The sequence below is a fragment of the Chanos chanos genome, chromosome 1, assembly GCF_902362185.1.
Source record: "Chanos chanos chromosome 1, fChaCha1.1, whole genome shotgun sequence".
Taxonomy (NCBI): Eukaryota; Metazoa; Chordata; class Actinopteri; order Gonorynchiformes; family Chanidae; genus Chanos; species Chanos chanos.
The window spans coordinates 22131094-22150314 of record NC_044495.1 but is presented as its reverse complement, the minus strand read 5'-3'; the positions used below and the strand labels follow the sequence as shown (position 1 = coordinate 22150314).

Genomic DNA, 19221 nt, shown 5'->3' with positions numbered 1-19221 from the left:
AACAGGTTTATGTATGCTTAGTTAAAATTATATGCTAGGCACTGGAATGTTAAGAAAAAGGTATTTGGCCATCTTAACTATGTTGAAGTCAAACAACTGCAGGCGGTCTAGCCTTTTCACCACAATAGAACTATTAACTTCAGAGAAGGCTTGCTCTCACGATCCACTGGAATCAGGGCACTCGGCTGCCCTGTACCAACCCAACATTAGCCTAATGTACAAGGGTGTGTGTACTGATTTCCCAATTCCAGCATAGTCACCAACCCCAGGCTTGGATTAAAGGGTGTGGACAGTGACCTCATAAACCAACAACTTCCTGACATCCTTAATGAAGTTACTGAGCCTGTGAAAATGACCTCACACTCACTTCAAGATCTCTGACTAATTTAGAATGGTCAGGTCTGAAAGGAGGGGCATGCATGAACGTAGTAAGCCCCTCTGTTACATCAGTCTTTCCCTGAGCTGTGGTGACAGCGGCTGCCCACATCTGTGTCCTAAAAAAACATGTGGTGTCTGTGGGGCTGGCCCACAGAGTAGCCTACAGAGTGGGGCTTTTACAGAGGCAAACGGGTTCACTACGACAGCGTAATTACCACACAGTGGAATGGGCAAAACCCTCAGACACAAGCAGAGCAAAGGAGCTGTACCACTCGAAGAAGCAGAACAGATTCAGTGGCAGCTCACCTCATACACAGAGCACAAGACAAACTGGAGAATCTGTATCTTTCAAACCATATTTGGTCTCTAAACAGAGTAACCTTTATGTCGGAGAGGCAAATGGGCAGATGGCATAACATCTGATGTCACGACCGGAGCCCTAAAACCGTGTGAGGTCTGTCAGATCACAAAGTAAGACCAGATTCAGTGTGTGCATTTTAGTTCTGAAGAGGTGTTAGGTAAACTACACAATACAATTTCTTCACTGCAGATGTTTTGATGTAGAAACCAAGAACTCTCCCAATTCAACTTCGCTGTCAGACACACAAACACGGGGGAAGACACTGAAAGACCAGCTAATCTCATTTACATGCTAATCTGACACTAGCAAGAATAGGCTGACCTAAAATAAGGCTGACAAATAGATCAATGCTGAATGGCCAAGCCACACCAAAGAAAGAAAAAACTTCCCTTGTCGTGACAGACAATGAACCAGGGAACCCTCTGATAAACAGACCAGATAGTGAAAGAACAGCCTTTTGTTAACAAGTGGCCTAAAAACTCATTTACTCCTCATATCCTTCTCAGGCGTCCTCTAGAGCTCAGCATTTCTCAGTGCAGTTACAGTCAATGAAGCCAGAGTCGGGAGTGGAGCTGCATTTCGGACAAAACAGATGGGAGCGAGGTTATGTTCTGAGTCACTGACGTCAGAGAAGCTGTCCACATGACCAAATCTCTCACAAGTACAGACATACGCACACACACACACTCTCCATCTTCACTGCCCTTCATAGCACTCTCTCTGGCTGACACTCCCTCTGTCAGCCAGCCAGCCTCAGCCCATCTTCTCTCTTCCGCTGTGGTCTCCCAGTAGTCTTTCTTTCATTCTCTCTCCCTCCATCTGATGTAGGACGGAGAAGGGCTCGCCAGAGAGAGAGAGAGAGAGAGAAGCAGCCCACTGAAGTCTCCTGTGTGAATTATTAAACACATTAGCTGCAGAGAAAGCCACTCTCCAAACACAACGCGTGAAGAACAGAGAATCTATGTGTGAGGGTTTTTTACATACTACCAAACACACACATACACACACGTATGTCAAGTGAGTACATTAGGTGCGAAAGGGGGTATAAAGAGTCAGGATTCACTGGGTTCACAGCATGTCACTGTGTTTGGTGTCCAGTAAAATATTCATACTACCCTGTCACACTGCTTCTACTATCAAGTGTCAGGAGTCAATGGATGCAGGAGGTAGCTCTCCCCTTCTCCCTCTCCAGGTCTCTCTCACCAAACCCACTCTCTCTCACCCTGCCTGTCAAGGCAGACACACTAGAACAAACTCACTGAACCTCATATAAACTCACTGACTTATCACTTTAAACATCACATTTAGTCAACACCTCTCGCCAAAACAGTCTACATCTAATGTCCTTCTGTTGAAGGCCCGGGGCTTGGTTAGCTGACCAGATGAGTCAGTGTAGAGGGAACTTAACAAAAACAAATACATGAGTTTGTGAGGAAGTGCATGAGTAACGGAAAGGGTAACATTGTATTACTGTTGTATGCAGTGACTAAAGACAGCTAATATATTTTCTAAACACAGGCTTCAATGGAAGGAAAGAATATTGTGCATTTCTACCACAAAAATAAGAGGAAGTGGTAATGTCACAGAGATGACTCAGCTGAAACGTGGCTGTCTGTGTAATGGTGTGTGGAGCTCTCTCCCTGTGTGCTGAGGCAGGACTAGCACTGGCATTCACTCACACTCACAGTGCACAACTGCCCCCAGAGACACAAAGAGCCCAGTGTTTCCTTATTGTCTAAATTAGACAGCCTTTCCCTAGCTGGCTGCATGCTACTCTCTCCCTCCCCCACCACCGGCACACCTGACTTCCTCAAATACATACACATACATGCACAGTGTCTCCTTCACCAAACAGATACACACGTCTACATGAGGTCACACAAAGTGTCTTCTCCAGCACCTCCTCTGCTCGCATAGATGCACACTTGCTGTCAGAAGTGGGAGGCTTCACAGAACCACGTCATGGGAGGAGGACTAAGAATGCACAACAATTTTGTTCATGTAACACAATATCTAGGCCTAACTTGTGGAATTTGTGCCTGGAATGGACAGGCTGCTTCAAAGATCCTGCTTTCGCTCTAGAATCAGGCATTCTTGAACAACATTAGAAATCTGTTCAAATGAGGAATGGAAAAAATAAAGCTCCTACCAAAAAAAAAAAAAAGAAGAGGAACTGAAGAAGAAGAAGAACTGCACAGAGGAGAAGCTTTCAATGTTCCCTGAGGGCTGCAAATACGACTCCAATAACAGGGCAAAGAGTGAAGTCTCGTACTTCCAGGGAACTGATTCCACATGTTTACTCTCCGAAATATGCAGAACAACTATATCAGCCGATCCAGAGACTGGTGTTTAAGTGAGTAGTTATATCAGCCAATCCAGAGCCTGGTGTATAAGTGAGTAGTTATATCAGATGGGCTGCCACTCAGTTCTATCATGTAAATGGCACAGTTGCAAGTCCATGAGGATGTGGACGGAAACAACTGCTTCTCAAAGAAAAACAGACACATAGGTACAAAATAAGACAGAGAGCAGAAAAAGCCTCAAATAAACCAAGTGTCCACAGGCTTTATGTGTCCTTTCAGACACTGCTGAAGAACAACTCTGTCCAAGTTTGGAAAACTTTATCTATGGTTATTGATTTTATAATGTGACTGAAATTCCAACAGATCCACACACAAACACAAACACACTGGGCACTTCATTGGACACACCTACTTTGTAGATACGCCTTGCTGGTGCCCAATCAGTGACTGCAGCCAGTCTGTTGCCGTGAACAGTTTGTGTCAGCCATCCTCTAGTCCTTTATCAGCAATCAATTTATGATGACTGTTGGCCGGTTATTTTTTGGGTGGCAGACCACTGTCAACCCAGCAGTGACATTGGCGTGTGGCGAAACTCTGCCAACACTGTCAGTGTCACTGCTGTGTTGAGAATGGTCTGCCAAACAAATAATACCCAGTCCAACAGAGGTCCTGTGGTCAGAAACCGACTACTGATGAACACGGCAGAGAGTGACTGACAAATTGTACATGGCAACAGATGGGCCACAGCCTGTAACGGTACACCTCTATAGTTTCTCTAGAATGTAGGAGTACCTCACAAAGTGACCAGTGAGACCAGGTCAAAGGCTGGTGTTTCTAATCACACGGACAGTGAGTGTATATCCATTATCTTTCCTTTATCCTGCTCTAATAACATGGACAGTGAATGTACATCCATGACCATTCCTCTGTCCTGCAGCATAACACAGACACACATACGTTTGATGAGTCAGCAGTGTCCTCTGACAAATATGAACTTGTCTTCTGGCAATGTTCTAAAAACAAACATTGGTTTGTTCATCAATTAACAATCACTGCAACTAAAGGAGACATGTTCACAGTTAAGGATCATTGGTGAGGTATGTCCTATGACAATATGGTATGGTATGGTATGCTTGCTATGCATGCTATGTTTCTTTGTAATTTCACCAGCTGAAAAAATGAAATGTGTTAGAAGGAATAATGTATAACTGTGCATATGTGTCATCTTCTAATAAGGGTCAGATTGAGGGCTTGGTTGAATTCTTGATGTAACATTACTCATGGCCCTAGCGGCACGGCTGGAAAAGGTTAGCGTCTCAGCAACCCATAAGCAGCAATTACACAAGCAGAAGAGGCCATCAGTCCAAAGACACTGGCCAAATGCCACTCTCCCTCATAGCCTCACATAACTAACAGTAAACTACAGCAGAGGACAGTAACCGATCACGCAGCCTGTGAACGCAATCTGCTCAATGACAGGCACACTTAGCACAGTGGATTATCACATCAACACATCATAGCCCAAACATATATCAGAATAACACACTGACTGGCCACACAAGACAGGCCGTGTCCCACGGATGGAGGAACATCCATAAAGAAAACGGAACGTGTGGAGATCAATAAAAAGACGCGGTCATGGGAGAAAGTGACACAAATCTAAATGCGGCCATATATCATATATAATATACAATGGAAACAGCACAAATCACCATTTGCCAGGGTTTCAAGAAATACAGGTCAGGCACAAATGCTTTAAAACTTCAGAGGGTAAGCAGGATAGGAGTTGCCCATAGTCAGGTTACAGCATTTGTGAAGCTAGATCTCAACATCTGGCTTGGGTCCAAAGTTCATCTGATACCTGTGCTTGGCCATAATGAGAGGAGACACTGTGTTATCTGCTCATCGACTGTAGGGTCACTTGAGAAACATGTGGATGTGTGGACACAAGCAGTGTGTTGCTGTATCGTCAACTGCTGGCCGCACTGCATCATAACAAATTGTGGTGACGTAGTATTCGCTCATCTGGAAGAATGCAGAGTGGGAAGTTTGCTTCTCTGCCTAGAGCCTAGTTCTAATTGTTTTAACTTGGAAAAAGAGCAGGTGCATGTATTCTAGGAAGCTGGCCCTCCAGTTGTCCCTGTACACAAGCTTTGAGAGAAAACAAATCTTACTTATCTCAGTCGGAGATTACTATCTTTAGTAGTGTCTCTCACATGCACAGCGGATGCTATTACAAACTGATACAGAAATACAATATTACCTAGTCTTATAAACCTTCTGTCATCAAAAGCGTTGACAATGAATCATCCTAAATGACACAATCTAAGTGTCTTCACTTTTAACAGCTTAAGCTTAAGCACACCATTGGAGAACAGGGATGTGGGAATTGGCGGGACAGGGACTAGAAATACAGGCTTCTCTGAAAGTTTGTCTTGTTTCAACACGAACCTGTTACCCGCAGGGTACTGCACAGAGGACCCAGCATGGGGGGGTGGGGGGGGGGCGGCTAATGCCCCTTTAACTGGTCACATATACAACCCTGACACATAACATATCCAATACAGTGTTGGGAGTACACAGTAATAATTACAACACAGTGATCAAAACTATGGTCAAGACAACAGAAGTACAACAATACAGAGAGATTTCAGTGAGGGACATAGTACAGAGGGGCATATAAAAAAACACCCACCTTAACACACTCTCTCACTCACTGTAATGGGCTGTAAAAATGAGTGATTGTAATGACTTTGCTGAAAGTGAAAGCCAGATACCACTGAATGTCTGACTTAAAAGTGTGGCAGTTCTGCTTCCAGTTTGTCTGAGGGGGATGTATCCAGTTCAACAGCATAGCATAGATATCAGTGAGTCATGACTACATGACAGAACCTTACTGCTGTCTGCATATATAAACCAAACACACCTGCAAAAGAAAAAGGCAATGGTGGTTTAACCTACATTTCAGTTCTGATTTTATCACAGGACTTCCTCAACTGCACCTGCTCATTTGCACAAACTGTCGTGCTCTAGGCCTAGGTTTGTAAGTGTTAGATTCTGTTTTGCCAATGAATAAAAATGAGGAATGAATTCATACTTCTATATTTCATTGTGAACATCTTCACATTTCAAAAAAAAAAAGAAGAATGAAGAAACGCATAACAATTCAACCAGGCGATCTGACACCATAAATAATGCAGGTGTGCTGGACTTGGATCGCCCGTAAACAATGGGCTGGAGCCCATTGTTGGCGATACTTGTTGGCACAGCAGTTATGCCCATAAAATAGAGTGGTACTTTCCACCAAATCGAACTATGTCCTCGCTAGGTAGGCGTAAGCTCTTACAGTAATTTGAGTCAACTCTATTAAATAAATGGTGTTACTTCACCCATTCGTTCAAATGAGAATAATGGGGTTCGTCAGAAACTGACTTCAGGTTTATTCTTTTAGATTAGGGGGGCAACCAAACTTTTGTAATATTGCGCCGATGTTTTTAACCCACTTGGACGACAAAGTGAACCGCTACCAATCCGAATCACTGTTGTGCTCCAAGTCTCGGCAGGTCCACATTGAGGCACTTGGGTATGTGTCACTATCTAATATAACAGGTAAAATTCTACGAACAAGGCAGTGTATACGTAGAATATGTAAACTCGTTCCAGATCCGATTTAGAAACTGCCTACAGTGAATGGTACCACAAAGCAGCTCACCACAAATGAAGGGAATGTACATGATAAGGATGTAACTAAGGATAGTTAACCTAACGGTCTCTGTAAGATGCCTAGCTAGCCTCATTTTTCCTGGCTAGGTGTCTCGGTTCATATATTGATAATTTAGCTTCCAGCAATGTGGTTTAACCAACAACAGAGCACGCAGTATAAATAGAACAGAGGTTAGGTACTCAATGGGAGCCAAGTTGTTTCTTCTTCAATAGCTCAGTATCAGATAGCCTGTAAGCTGTCAGACTAACTTCAGTTTATAAAGCTAGCTAGCTAGCTAACATGCTAGCTGGCTACATAGATAGCTTTAACTAAAACAGAACACAGAAGCTATCTTACGCTTTGGAAAAAAATGTTAGCCCGTTTCGTCAAGGTGCCTTTTCTTGCCCTTTGTCAACATTAATACGTTGTCTTTCAAAGATCGATAAAGCACTGACCTGGAGAGGTGTTTGAGGATCTGTTTCTTGATCAGCCCAGCCATGACCGTATGAATGATTTATCCCCAAAACCGAGCCAAATTCTAAATTTCGTTCATTTTACAGGCCTCAGGCCAAGGATACGTTCCCACAGAGGTTAAACATAAATTTCATTCCGAAATGTTAAGATGAAACTGCTAACTGTGTATCGGTCCACGTATCCACTTTCCTAAAGGATCCATGTTGGGTGCTGTATCACCTGGAGAAGGTCCTGTAGTCCTAGTCAGCGTCTGACGGGCGGGGCTTAGAGGTGTCGGCACCCAAAACGAGGCTCACTGGGCGGGGAGTGGGTCATCGTTGTACAAGTCACTAGTCGACGATGTCTGCATTTCATTGTGCGTTTATTTATACAATTTATTGTATTATGTGAGAAAGAAAATAATCCAAACCAGTATGAAGTAATGTAAAGCCTTACGATTTTATGAAAAATTATTAACTTTACTGGAGTAACGTGGTGCAAAGTAACAAAGTAATGTTTTTAGTAACAAATTACATAAAAGTTTGCCCAGGCCAACGTCTAGGTAGTCTTCTGCTGACTCTAGAAAGGAAGAGACTCTCCAAGAAATCGAGATTTGAGAGATTTTTGTCAATAAAAAATGAGTTCAGCCTTAGCAATGGTTTTAACAATAATAAGCAAGTTTTACAGTCTGCGTACGGTTTTCTTTGAAAAGACTTTCTGATGGCAGTTTGTGAGTTGCTGAACTACTTTACCACGGTATGGCCTCTGTTATTTTTATTCATGGACGTATACATTTTGAGGCATTTCTTTACTTGAACCAAAGGCCTTTACTCGTTGATCCATACGTTTCGAATGTAAGTGAGTCATTATTTAGTACATAACATCTTCATTTGGTGTTGAATCACTAATAAAGCACTGAAGGGACTGTTGTGTGTCATTTGTCTCCTTTGCATTTTGTACATTTGTATTGGTTTTAGAGAGTAACTCAGAAGTGAAGTAATGAGTAGTATGATTACTGTTTCCAAAAACTAATGAACAGTCTCATTACAGTCTGAGTGAAGTAATTAGTCATTTGTAATGGATTCTTTTCTTTATGTAACTTTATGCAATATTGCTCAAAAACCACATTCACCATAAACAAATGAACAATGAAGTTGTGATAATGTAGAAAATTAATGGAGAACAGCAACTGAGAAACTGATTCCAAATTTTGTGGTTTCTATTAATTATTTTACTATTTTTTAAACTTTCAAGAGAGTGCTTATTTTATATACTGTATTACAGACACTGTGTTCTGTGATAAAACCTTTATGGTTCAGTACTTATTAATTGTGGATGTGAACATCCTTGAGAGTGATCTCTGATGCATGTTCAACTTTTTGCATTAAATTGAACCGCAACGAATCGTATCGTATCGCATGGTATCGTATCGTAACTTTCTGTTCGTATCGGCCGCAAAGGAGAGATACACACCCTTACTATGACGGCGTATGATACCTAAACTTTATTGTAACGGACACATCGAAGATCATAATGTTGAAGCGCCATCTAGCGGTCATCACGGCAGTGTCCTTCACTTAAGCTCGCTGATTTCAACAACTTTCAACTTTGAAATCTCGAATTAGTTTTCAAAAATGGTGGCTGACCAAATGCAATACTTCATGTTATGAGCTTTGTAGGTGAAATGCAACTACGCTTAAAAAATTACGGACGAAAATAAGTTTCTTCTTTGCTCGCTAGATGGAGCCGTAAGTCAAGGCAGATCTTTTTGGTTCACGTTCTACTATTTCTACTGTGTAGTACTGATAAACACTCATCATACTGTCTCGTCATGTAAGTGACTTCAGTCCGCGTTCTTAAGACTGTTGTTTAGGATCAAATCAGCTGTCCGTTGAAAGCACGAGAAAATGCGGTCATACTCCTGATATATTTTACACCCTCTTGACTTTTTCACCATTCAAACATGACAAGAGGAGATACTGCGTTGTACGATGTGTTAGTATTCAAACTGGACTGAAATGTGAGAGGTATCCAGTTTCTCAGCTAACTGTAATGCCCCTACTTTTGGTTCATTACGCACACTTGTTACTGCCAGACGAATACTGAGTGATGTATAGTTCCAGTTCCTAATGATAAAACACGTCTTTCACTGTGTCACATTCTTTTTGTAGTTTGAAGAGCATCATTTTTTCAACGAATTCTGACACATGGCTACATATTCTGGGCTGAGAATTAGAGGCAGTGTGTTTGAGCTTATATGGACAATTTTCAACCCTAAAATAGTGGCCTTTCTTCTTAAGGCAGCAGAATTGTGGATCTTGGATGCAATATCTTTCTTTGGCAAATATGCCCCCTGAAATGCAGTGTTATTTTTGGCCATTGTCTTCAAGTCTTAAAATTCTTCAGAATTAATTTTAGTGTCTTTGGTACATGTTTTTGTTGCAATGTTTTTTGCATGAGTCTCAAAAAATGATTTGTGAGTAAAAAAAAACCCCACTATGTTTAGAGAAGCATATTATGAGTGCATGCTTTTCTATATATCATGCTCGCCTTAATGTCTTGTAAGCATGTATGCTGTTTGAACAAAGAACAGCACAGCTTTTTCAAGAGAACTTTAAAGTGACGCTATTCTATTTGCTTTTGAACTGTAGATAAACACCATCATGCTCATTTTTAAATGTGTATGTGTGTGTGTGTGTGTGTGTGTGTGTGTGTGTGTATGTGTGTCACTCTGTCTGTTTGTCTGTATGCCTGCCTGTCTGTCTGTATGCCTGCCTGTCTGTCTGTGTATAAATGGACATTCCTGTGTATGTTGCTCATAATTTTAGTGAGCAAATAATGGCATATTTGTTGGGTTATTTTAGCATATAGCAGTCATTATTGTCATTATAGCTGCTCATTGTACAATAATACAAGTGTTTTAGAGCCTAAAAGGTTAAATATGGTTCTGTGTGTGTGTGTGTGTGTGTGTGTGCGTGCGTGCATGTGAATGTGTGGAAATGTGTTTGTGCGTGTGTCTACGGAAAGGTTAAAGTTGGGATGAAAAAGGTCATACATGTCTGTACAGACGGAGTGCCTCTTACCAAAGCAATGCAAGGCATTTCAGTAACACTTACCAGGTGTAGAACTGGTCAACAACCCCTCACATTTTTCTTAAAACCTCTGGTAAAGTGCGTTTGAATTTGAAACTTGTCTTATGAGTATGTATAATTTTACATATGACTTTATTATACGTATAATTCTTTGAATCAGCCTCTCCAATTGTAACATTTTCAAACTCTGAAGTACAACTACATTGGGATTGAGCCTGGGAACATGATAATCATAAATAGGGAATGTGTTTTGGTCCCGTATTATACCTCAGAATTCTGTTTTAAAACTCTAGTTAATCATTTTTCCCCTTCTAGACATGCAATTTGGACACCAGAAAACACAGTTATAATGGCCCTTTCCTTGGGAATTATATCTTAATTGGATCTTTGCAGACGCCCCAAATCTATGAAGGTTTTCTTTGTTTGTTTGTGTTTTTGAACATAGTTCATTAGGTAAATGTAATAGTTATAGCAGTTTTAAAATAGCAGTTTTAAAAACAGAGGGCCAAGCAAGGAAGGTTTGTAGAAAAAAGTAAAAATTCTTGTTAAAATGTGAGTTTGTATTCATCAACCTAGAGAGGAGGGCCTCCAGAATCATATGTAAACAAGAATAAGCAAACTATCTAACTTTCTGAGAACTACAAATATTGAACTACACAGTTTTTTCATTCACACATCATCGCATCATTGAACCACTGAAAATGCTTCTATACCTTAATTTTGTGCAAAAAGTGTTTTGGGGTTTTTTTGATGGGGCTATTTGTTGTTGTTGTTTTGTTTTCACTGCCCATTTACTTCCAACCGGTTTCTTCCATTCTCATTAATACTTCCAAATGAGCTGTACATGGATGAGTTACTCAGGACATCACACCAGCCAATGAGTTGTTGTCCATAGGAATCAATCTCTATAGGACCAGGAAGCATCTGTTTCAGGTCAGAGAGAATCCTTATAGAGAGAGAACCTTGGACTGGCCTGCTCTTAATTCCTCTTAGTCCCTCTCATCTGCTTTTCAAAAAGCTGCATGATGTTACAATATCTTCTGGCTATAGTTCATTAATAGGTGTGTCTGAAGCCAGATTTGTGTGTATGTGTGTGCGTGTGTGTGCGTGTGCACACAAAACAGAAATAAGGAGGGGCAGAAAGAGTGAGAGTGCATGTGTCCAACTGAAAATGTGTATGACATGGGTTACAAATGTTACGAAAAAGGAGTTTTATTTATCAGTGGATTGACATAATAAAACCATACATTGTAAAAGAGTCTGTAGTCTTATTCATTTATCTTTTTATGTTAAAAAAAATTACATTAAAAAAAATCAAATAAAAACCAAGTACAGAATCTCCCTTGAAACTATGAACAGGATAATCCAAAAATGTCTTGTCTGACAGAGAATGAATTTGAAAAGCCAGGTGAAGTAAGAGGACAGTTCATGACCAAAAAAATTAATAATTAAAAACCCACAATCAGACATTTCAGCCGCATTGTTACTGTCCTTAACTCAGACGTATGATCTCAAATTTGTCATGGACTCGTATTGGACTAGGCAACGCTTCTTCCTCCAAATCAGCAGTCAGTTCCTGGACAGTGGTTCCTCCCTGGTCATTATCTGTCTGCGGGGCTACCTGTTTGTCCTTGGGGCACTCAGCGTTGTAGGTCTTGACGTAGTTCTCCACTGGCCAACCACGAAACTCTGGTGGATCACTGCACACCAGGCCGCTGTACTCCACACTGGGGTGGTGTTTCAGCCAGTAGATCAGGTAGTGAATGTTGTAATCACACATCCAAAGGTTGTTGCCCAGTGAGAGCTTCCTGAGGAAGTACAAGTCCTCCAGCACGCCGTACTGAAAGTAATGCAGACTGTTGTTGGAGAGGTCCAGCTCTCGCAGATAGAGGAGACCTGCAAAGGCAGCTGAGAGAGGGGAAACAAAGAGAGGGCTTATATGTAAGATGTAAAGGGATAGTCATTGGTTATCAGTGGATGAGCTGCTGGTTTTGGTTTTGCACGTTCAACATGTAACAAATGGACAACATGCAAAGGTTATTACCAGCACCTCTGAACAGATGTCCAAAAACATGTTATTAGGGTGAGCCAACAACACACCAAACAACAACTGCAAACAATATTGAGATGGCTGAATTGTTTACTGTCTCTGTTTCCTGAATATTCATTATCACTGACGATCTTAATCTTCTCATATCTACCACACTCTCAGGATCAAGTCAAGTAATATAGCAATGTATCATGCCTGTTATTTCTATAAATAATGGAGGCAAAATCTGCTGTATGCTGTCTGTTTGCTGATGGTAAGCCTTTCATCTGTCTGTTTCCAAGAAAAATTACTTTGTTTGAACTTCCATTAAGCATAGCACTATCCTAATAATATGTAAAGTTCTAATTCTTGGATGGAAAAGGGAAAAAGGGTCTGTAGTTATTTTAATTTGTAACCGAGTGCCCGTGAATTCTTAACAAAAAATCACATTAATTCAGTGAGAAGAACGTCTGACATAAACAGCGTTAGAGAGTTAGTATCTGCAGCAGGATGTCTGCTTGTATCTGATTAGTATTTGTTTTGTCAGTTACGATGAAACACAGGGCACAGGGAAATTCTCATAGCCTGTGCTCTAGGAGACCTAACAAATCCACAAGCCTGATTCTCTGTCTCTTAGGAACACCACTCAGCTACACTGGTCTACAGGGATGAAGACACTGAGACCACAAACAGGCTAATCTATTATGGGAGTGCACTCCTAGTTTCAGCTTTAGAAGGCTGTGGGTTCTGCAGAGAGTGGAAAAAGATACAGAGAGAAATAGAGCTGCAGTATTCCAGTATGGTCAACACATTCTCATGGAAACCTCGACTGACTTTATGATTAATACATGGTCCCTGAGGGAATACCCCTGGGTAATATGTTTACTTATGTCCCGATATGAGTAATGATAAGGGTTTGAAAATTATTTTTGTTTCTAAGCAAACATTCCTGGCCACCTGAGATGGTATTATTAAAAGCAATGTTATGTTTTGGTCTCTCTTCCTGGTTTAGATGCCAAAAAGCAAAGTGCCTCCTCAGCTAAAAACAGCACAAAGCTCTTTGTGCTTAGTGGATCTCAGATTTTAACAAGTCTTAACAGTGTGAAAATGTAATTACTGTTGGGGTTTATAGTACTTAAGCATTCTAAAGACTCACAGGATTACATGGAGCTATGGTGCACAGATGTTTTTGAATTTTCCCCTGAATGCCCTTCAGTACTTTCTGTGATTAATTTTTTATTGCAGTACGATTTTCTCTGCAGAATGAGATACAAGGTAAAAAAAAGTGCATGTTCAGCACAAAAGTATAAACTACTCCATCATTATGTCCTCACAGACACCCCAAGTTTTCCGAGACTAAGACTGTCAGATGGTAGAGTAAAAATGGTACCACAAAGTTGGCACCCAGTTTATATCACATAAGATAATCAATGTGCACTTAACAGTTAACTTGGAGATTTAACCATCTGTGGTACAGAATGAATTACAGGAGACACTCAAATAGTGTAAGCATAGAGGATAAATTCATTTCTGTCTCACCCATGTCGATCTGCTGTAGATTGTTGCTGCTGAGGTTTAAGAGCTTTAGTTCCTTGGCTGCAAGGAACTCCTTAGGCCTCAGCTGTGTGATGTTGTTACTTGACAGATCCATCTTCACAATGTATCCTGGGATATCAGGAGGTACAATCTTTAGTTCTGTAGGGTGAGAATAGGAAAGGAGAAAGGTAGAGAGGGGAAATTTAGTCACATAAACAAATAGATCCAGCAGAGTAATTAGCTGGTTTCATTCATTGACGTTGTCAGGAGAATGGCAATTATCCCCTACGCTACAAAGGCTAGCCCTCTATTGACAATAATGTCTGTTCTTCATGTCTTAGAAGGACATTGTGTGGTGTAGTATTTACCATGTGCTTTCAAGACACTTTAAAGGAACTCAGCAAGTTTCAAAATGACTTCCAGCAGGCAGGCCATAGATGGAAACATCTGCCACAGCAATGGCTGAGGGCCCTGCATAGACCATTCAACCTAGGTGGTCCTTAAAAGCGTAACCCATTTTTAACATCTCCTGGTTAGTACGGTTTGTAATGCAAGACAATGTGGAATGTGGGTACTATGTGCAAAAAAATGTGATCTGTAGTGACTGAAGTCTCTTTTATATTTTCTCAAACCTTTGCCTATGATTTTGAATGGACACGGATTGACTGTCCTCGGCTACTGTTTATTTATTTCCGTTGTTGAACAAAACATTACAGTCCTTTATCTCAGCAGATGTTTAACCATCTACAGCATCTTGGATAGTGTGGGTAACATCAATCATGTGACACTGTAAGGAAATGTCATCATACAATGTTTCATAAGTTGTATGTGTGTGCAGAGGAAAAGCATCGCTGAAATGCACAATAACAGACACAGTCAAACTTCCTTTCCTCAACCCACTAGCACGCCTGTTTTAGCACTTAGAGCCTGACTACAGCTTTTAAAACAATTAAAAGTTCTCAGCTCCTACAGAACCAATCCTGATCAGTAATTCGTCAGTGTACTTACTATGTGCCAATCATAGGTTGTGAGATTTTGAATTTCATAGAGGTGCTAGTGCTTATACTATAAATTCAACTCCTTATCTAAAGGGTAGTGTGCACAAAAATTTAGTTTCCTACTCTTGTGTGCATATGGAGCCTTATTATCCATTGAAAGAGCAAATTAAAAGGATTGCACAAAAAAAACATAAATTTTTGTTCATAAATTGCCTCTAATCAGCATTTTTACGCTCTGGCAATAGTCCACACTGAGTAGTTTTGAGGTGCAGCACACATAAGCAGCATACCACCAAAGAGAACAGCAGAGCCAGCAACAATATACCTCAAGGGAAAAGTTTAATTATAAGAAGCAAAATGAGGACAGACAAATACATCTGTCTTTCTCTTTCTGTTTCTGTCACTCACTGTTTGTCTCCATGTGTATGTTATTTTCCACATTGCCAGATATGTACAGTGAACTCTGGGGGTTTTCTAGACAAAGGAACACCCAGTTATACTCCTGTAATCTCCAAAACCATGACATAATAGTGCAGGCCTGCATCTGGATGGCGTTTAGATTGGAGAACAGATCCTGACCCTCAGTGTCCTTAGTCCCAGTGCACTGATTCATTTTTTCTGACCTCAGCAGGGACAGAGAGCCCAGAAACATGCAGGCTTGTGGGTTTCTTAGAATAAGCAGAGAAATTTCCACCTCTGTAAACCTCTGTTCCTATGACTGCCATTACAATTCCCAGCTCAGTGCAAGTGCAGATACTCCTGTTCAAGCCTGGACCAATATTTTCGATGTCTCCCAATATTGTTACTTCTACTACGCTTAATCTCTCCCGTTGTTTCCTGCACATTGTATTTGACCCTAGTGGAGGACACTGATTAGGCATTAAGGCACATTTGAAGTGTGGACAGTATGAGAGATGTTCAGGGTAAGACAAAGACTCTTTTCATAGCACTCTCCATTACAAATGGAAGAGAGTCTTCTAAAAAAATAGAGACGTCTCATTGAAAAATACAATGTGAAAAAGCAGAGATCAGGGAACTCCCCCTCTTTAATAATGTGCACTATACACTAAATATGGGACTTTCAAAGTCTATGACAGACATCCATTCACTGGAAGGTCAGTAAGGGTCTCAGCACTCCATACCCACTGGGTCTCATTAATAGTGACAGTGTGGAACTCTCCACAGTTCCCTAAATCCAAGGAAGACCAAGTATGACAACGGAAACATTCATTTTATTTATTTTTTTTTATGATTTGGAACTGTGAAAGTAGGACTGGAGACACAAGGAGGTTACTGTGTGCTGGATTCCTGATTAACAATCTGTGGCTCTGTATGAAATATTATCTCAGAAATCAAGGTTGGAGAAGTGCCAATAATGTAGGCCATTGGAGAGATCTCCTGATGTTCTGGCTGCAGACCAGACTCTACGTAACTCTGTCTTTCCAGGAGCTGATTCAGCTGTCCTCCTTGACTTAATGCCCCCTGCTGCCTATGACTCAGCAAAAAGACATGAGCCACTCATATCAGGATTTATAAGGGGGATTGAACATGCTATGGTTTTCTCATGGACCACAATATTTTCAAAGCATGAGATACACACACCAAGAGAAATAAAACCAAGAGTCTCTTTAGGACGATATGTAGTGGTCTCAGGAAAGTAAATGAAAAATCATTTCCAGTGTTATTTATGATTCCCTTATTACTGAGCTCAGATTCTCCATTTCATCACATCTCATTTTCTCCAAGGTATGTGCTGGTGCAGGTCCTAGCTGAGGAAAACATTATGGTCTCAAGTCTATGACTGATGTAAAAATACTAGGCATTACTGGAGAATATTAGATTAGAATGTGAGATTCTAAAGCTGAGACAAACTTCCAAGCATATATGATGTAATGCGCAGTGCTTCATATATTTACATTTACATTACATTCACTCACTTAGCAGAAGCTTTTATTCAAAGCGACTTCCAAGACAGGAACAATACAAGCCCAGCTTACAGCAATTAAGGAGCTGTCTGTTGCATTAGTGCCACCACTAAGTTCAGTATTGGACAAGATTATATGTGAGGGTTTTTGTTTAGTAATAGTCTGTGGCTCTTACCTCTGTTCTTGCAGTCCAACAGTGGTTTGGGGCTCATGTAAGTGTGACACAGGGAGGTAGCATCTGGGTGTCTCTGTATGGCTGGGGGCCTCGGTCGGCTGCTGCCTCCCTGCTGTTGGGGAAGCTGTGGCCTGGCTCCACTGGATCCCTGCAGATCTGGACACATCAGCTCTAGATCAACTTTTTTCAACTTTTGCCCCCAAAGAGCAGATGGTTCAGCACACTTTGCAAAGTTGCCCATGTTGCGGTTGCTGGGCAACTGCAAGGTGCGCACCAGACTGTCTAGCTGGCAGTCACAGCGCCAGGGGTTGTCATGAAGACGCAAGTGGTGTAGACGGGGCATAGGCAAGAGCACCTCCTCAGTGAGGAGCTGTAGGCGGTTGTGTTGCAGCAGCAGGATTGAGAGTTGACTCAGGCCATTGAAGGCTCCTTCCTCAATGTGTGAGATCTCATTCTGCTGCAGATCTAGACTCTTAAGATAACGAAACTGAGCAAAGGCATCGTTGCGAAGAATACGGATCTTGTTGCGGGCCAGCAGGAGGTGCTCAATGTCATCAGGCCAACCAAGAGGGATGGTGGTCAACTGCCGCTCTTGGCAGTCCAAGACCTTCTTACCATCCTCCACATACTCCTTGCACTCAGCTGCAAAGCGCTTGACAGCCCCAGCTCTGCTCCCCCGGCCCCTTCCCCTTATCCTGTTTCTTCCTTTGCTGCGGCCTCCTTTACCCGCCAGTGCCACAGTAAGGACAAGGAGGACCAGCAGAGCTGCAAAGAGCCGCATGGCTAGGGCTGTGTCAGTTGGGTCAATCACTGAAGTCTCCCTGTCAAACCTTTGTGGCCAGGGATAGAGAGCCTCAACTCACAGCCGGTGTCTATGTAGAGGGCTTCCAGCTGCAATCCCTTAGGAGATAAAGACATTAAGAAAATTGCAGCATGTTAAGTGAAGCACATAGGCAAGCATACTCAGACAATGAGGAGACACGTGTCTGCCCCCCCCCCCCCCCCCCCCCCCCCCCACCTCCATATGGTCAAAAGGTGATCTGCTAGAGGTGTTTCCTACCATTGGGTTTCTGAATGCTTGTTTGGGAGCATTTGGTTTTTTCCAGTATCACAGCACAGTGGAATCCATTGTCTGAGTCAGTTCTTCCTCTATTGTTGGTGTGGCTTTTGGTACCACACTGTATACACAACTCAGCTAACATCTATTTAAATGTTCCCAAACACTTTAATTTACCATCAGGTCCAAGTGACTTTCCTGTCTTTTTAGGTGAAATCTGGTGCTGGTATTTTGTTCCTTTTACAGGTTCTTTTTTGGTCAAGCCTTAAGTGTAGGATGCATCTGCCACAGAGAACTCATTTTTAAACATTCTATAAAGAGCAGGAAGTTTAGGCCCACTGCTTGGAAACAGATGTATGTGAGCCTCTTTCAGTTTCACAACACATCTGCCACGTTGTGTACAAATGAGAATCTTGAACCTATGTTTACAAGACCTTCAGCACAGAAAACACCACTCATGTGAAAGGTATCATCTTCCTGAAACTATTCTTGTTATAAAACCATTCATACAATTTTACAACTTGAAGAAATAAACTAGAAGCTAATGGACCTACAATTCCCATTTGTAAACACAGTGACTAAATGTTGAATACCTCTGAACTTCTTGTTTCCAGACAAAATGTGCAGGAATAACCGAATCTAAACACTTTCTGAAAAAAGATCCTGGATCTCAAGAGAGTAACCTGGTGAAATTTAAAAAAAAGAAAGCTGCATAACCTTCCCCCCAAAAGATTTCAGAAACATTACCTCACAAAATCTTATTATATTCTAATCATTCTTTCATGACTTGTAGAGGTGTAGGTGCAATTTTCTTTTCCTCTATGATTTAATAACTATGAAAAGTGATAAACCTATTTTCCCAAGGGCCTAGCCTGCGGCAAAATAAATAATTCCAGCTCTATTTGATGTCAGACAGCTGCACTGCCTGCCAAGTACTAACATCATCTCCAGTTAGTCCCATTCAGCTGCATCCAGATCAGTGTTCAACAGTTAGAGTAGCTATAAGAAGGATGTGTAACTTCCATTAATCCAATGAATTAGAATGTGCAAAAATGGTAAAGTGAGTCAAAGTTCACAGTGGGGCTACCTTCAATCATATACAGACACCGTGCACGGATTCTACACCGTGCATGGATTCTACACGTACAGTGAATTATAAAATGGGAGTAAATACAAACAAACAGTCTGATGAGGTGCATAACCAGCGGGGG

At 41.4% G+C, this 19221-nt stretch overlaps 2 protein-coding genes across 2 annotated transcripts in view; both read right to left on the bottom strand.

The window, feature by feature from the left end:
• The window catches only part of bltp3b (bridge-like lipid transfer protein family member 3B), a 31108-nt gene extending 23864 nt beyond the window's left edge, over positions 1-7244 (bottom strand). The window contains exon 1 of the mRNA XM_030767974.1: positions 7201-7244. Coding sequence (XP_030623834.1) covers positions 7201-7244 — 44 coding nt within the window. The remainder of the gene's footprint in view (positions 1-7200) is intronic.
• A 4538-nt stretch (positions 7245-11782) lies between these two features.
• lrrc17 (leucine rich repeat containing 17) lies at positions 11783-17734 on the bottom strand. Its single transcript, XM_030789184.1, has 3 exons — positions 16954-17734; positions 13859-14014; positions 11783-12198 (listed from the first exon to the last, which is right to left on the bottom strand). Exons 1-3 carry the CDS (start codon positions 17732-17734, stop codon positions 11783-11785), a joined length of 1353 nt encoding a protein of 450 aa, XP_030645044.1.
• Positions 17735-19221: the final 1487 nt, after the last annotated feature.